Source organism: Ailuropoda melanoleuca, unplaced genomic scaffold (genome assembly GCF_002007445.2).
Source record: "Ailuropoda melanoleuca isolate Jingjing unplaced genomic scaffold, ASM200744v2 unplaced-scaffold67699, whole genome shotgun sequence".
NCBI classification, from domain to species: Eukaryota; Metazoa; Chordata; class Mammalia; order Carnivora; family Ursidae; genus Ailuropoda; species Ailuropoda melanoleuca.
The window spans coordinates 1-1,444 of NW_023242390.1; the positions used below are offsets into that span (position 1 = coordinate 1).

The window sequence follows — 1,444 nt, forward strand, 5'->3', positions numbered from 1 at the left end:
AGGAAGAGGTTGGTACCCTGATGGTGGGGGTGTGACAGGGGAGGACCCTGGGTTTCAGACCTGAGTGGCAGCCCAAGGGGAGCAGCTGGGAGGCGGACCCCAGCCCAGCGGAGGCCTGGGCCCAGGTCCCGCATGGGGCAGCGCGGCGTGGGGCGCGGGCGTGGCTGACACGGCCCTTCCCACCAGGTACACCGGCTTCGTCCCGCGGTTCCTGGAGTCGGCCGAGCAGTTCTTCATGCGGGGCTATCGCGTGCGGTACTACGTCTTCACGGACGACCCTGCCGCCATCCCGCGGGTCCCGCTGGGCCCCGGCCGCCTGCTCAGCACCGTCCCCATCCAGAGGCACGCCCGCTGGGAGGAGATCTCCACGCGCCGGATGGAGGCCATCAGCCGGCACATCGCCGAGAGGGCGCACCGGGAGGCGGATTATCTCTTCTGCCTCGACGTGGACATGGTGTTCCGGAACCCGTGGGGCCCCGAGACCCTGGGGGACCTGGTGGCGGCCATTCACCCGGGCTACTATGCCGTACCCCGTCAGCAGTTCCCCTACGAGCGCAGGCATATCTCCACTGCCTTTGTGGCGGACGGCGAGGGGGACTTCTATTACGGCGGGGCCGTCTTTGGGGGGCGGGTGGCCAGGGTGTACGAGCTCACCAGGGGCTGCCACATGGCCATCCTGGCCGACAAGGCCAACGGCATCATGGCAGCCTGGCAGGAGGAGAGTCACCTGAACCGGCGTTTCATCTCGCACAAGCCCTCTAAAGTGCTGTCCCCTGAGTACCTCTGGGATGACAGGAAGCCCCAGCCGCCCAGCCTGAAGCTGATCCGCTTTTCGACGCTGGACAAGGCCACCAGCTGGCTGAGGAGCTGACGGCAGAGCCAGGACTGCCGTGTGCGGGGTTCCCCAGCCCCGCAGCCAGCTCGCCCCAGTGCCTCCCTTCTCGGGCCTCAGGTCACCCCAGTCCAGCCCTGCCTACCTCAGTCTGTTAGCAGAATTCGACGGGAAAACGGATGCAGAAAGGCCTTTGTAAACTGTCAAGGGCTGCGCCCGCAAGAGGAGAACACAGCGCTCACACAGCCCGGGAACAGTCAGCCGGGAAGAGGGGAGGCAGAGGTGAAGCGGACAGAGCCTGGCAGGCCTCAGCCAGCAGACGTGCCTTCGGGGCAGGCTCTGGAGTCAGCCCTCCTCCATGCCTGAGACCCCACCTCCGCCCCCCTTCCGTTTCCTGTTGCCCTTAAAGTTGCACTTCTAAGCCCCTGGTGTGAAAGGCATCTCAGACCCCTCTTCTCTGGCTGCCGGGGGTCCTGGGTCCTGTGATGTCCCCCAGCCACACAGACCCCATCCCTCGTCGGCCCTGGAGGGAGCCTTCGCCGTGGAACAGGCCTGCCTCCCTCTGGTGTCCAGCCTAGCCTGTACCTTACGGTGGGCCGCACTCCCTGGCTC

At 66.4% G+C, this 1,444-nt stretch overlaps 1 protein-coding gene across 1 annotated transcript; it reads left to right on the forward strand.

Moving 5' to 3' along the window:
• Positions 1-11: 11 nt before the first annotated feature.
• LOC100479644 (globoside alpha-1,3-N-acetylgalactosaminyltransferase 1 (FORS blood group)) lies at positions 12-1,438 on the forward strand. Its single transcript, XM_002931356.4, has one exon. The coding sequence runs from the start codon at positions 236-238 to the stop codon at positions 869-871; it is 636 nt and encodes a 211-aa protein (XP_002931402.2). The 5' UTR covers positions 12-235; the 3' UTR covers positions 872-1,438.
• The last annotated feature ends 6 nt before the right edge of the window (positions 1,439-1,444 follow it).

Coding starts and splice junctions, on each gene's coding strand:
- LOC100479644 (XM_002931356.4), top strand. CDS start 236: ATGCGGGGCTATCGCGTGCGGTACTACGTCTTCACGGACGACCCTGCC.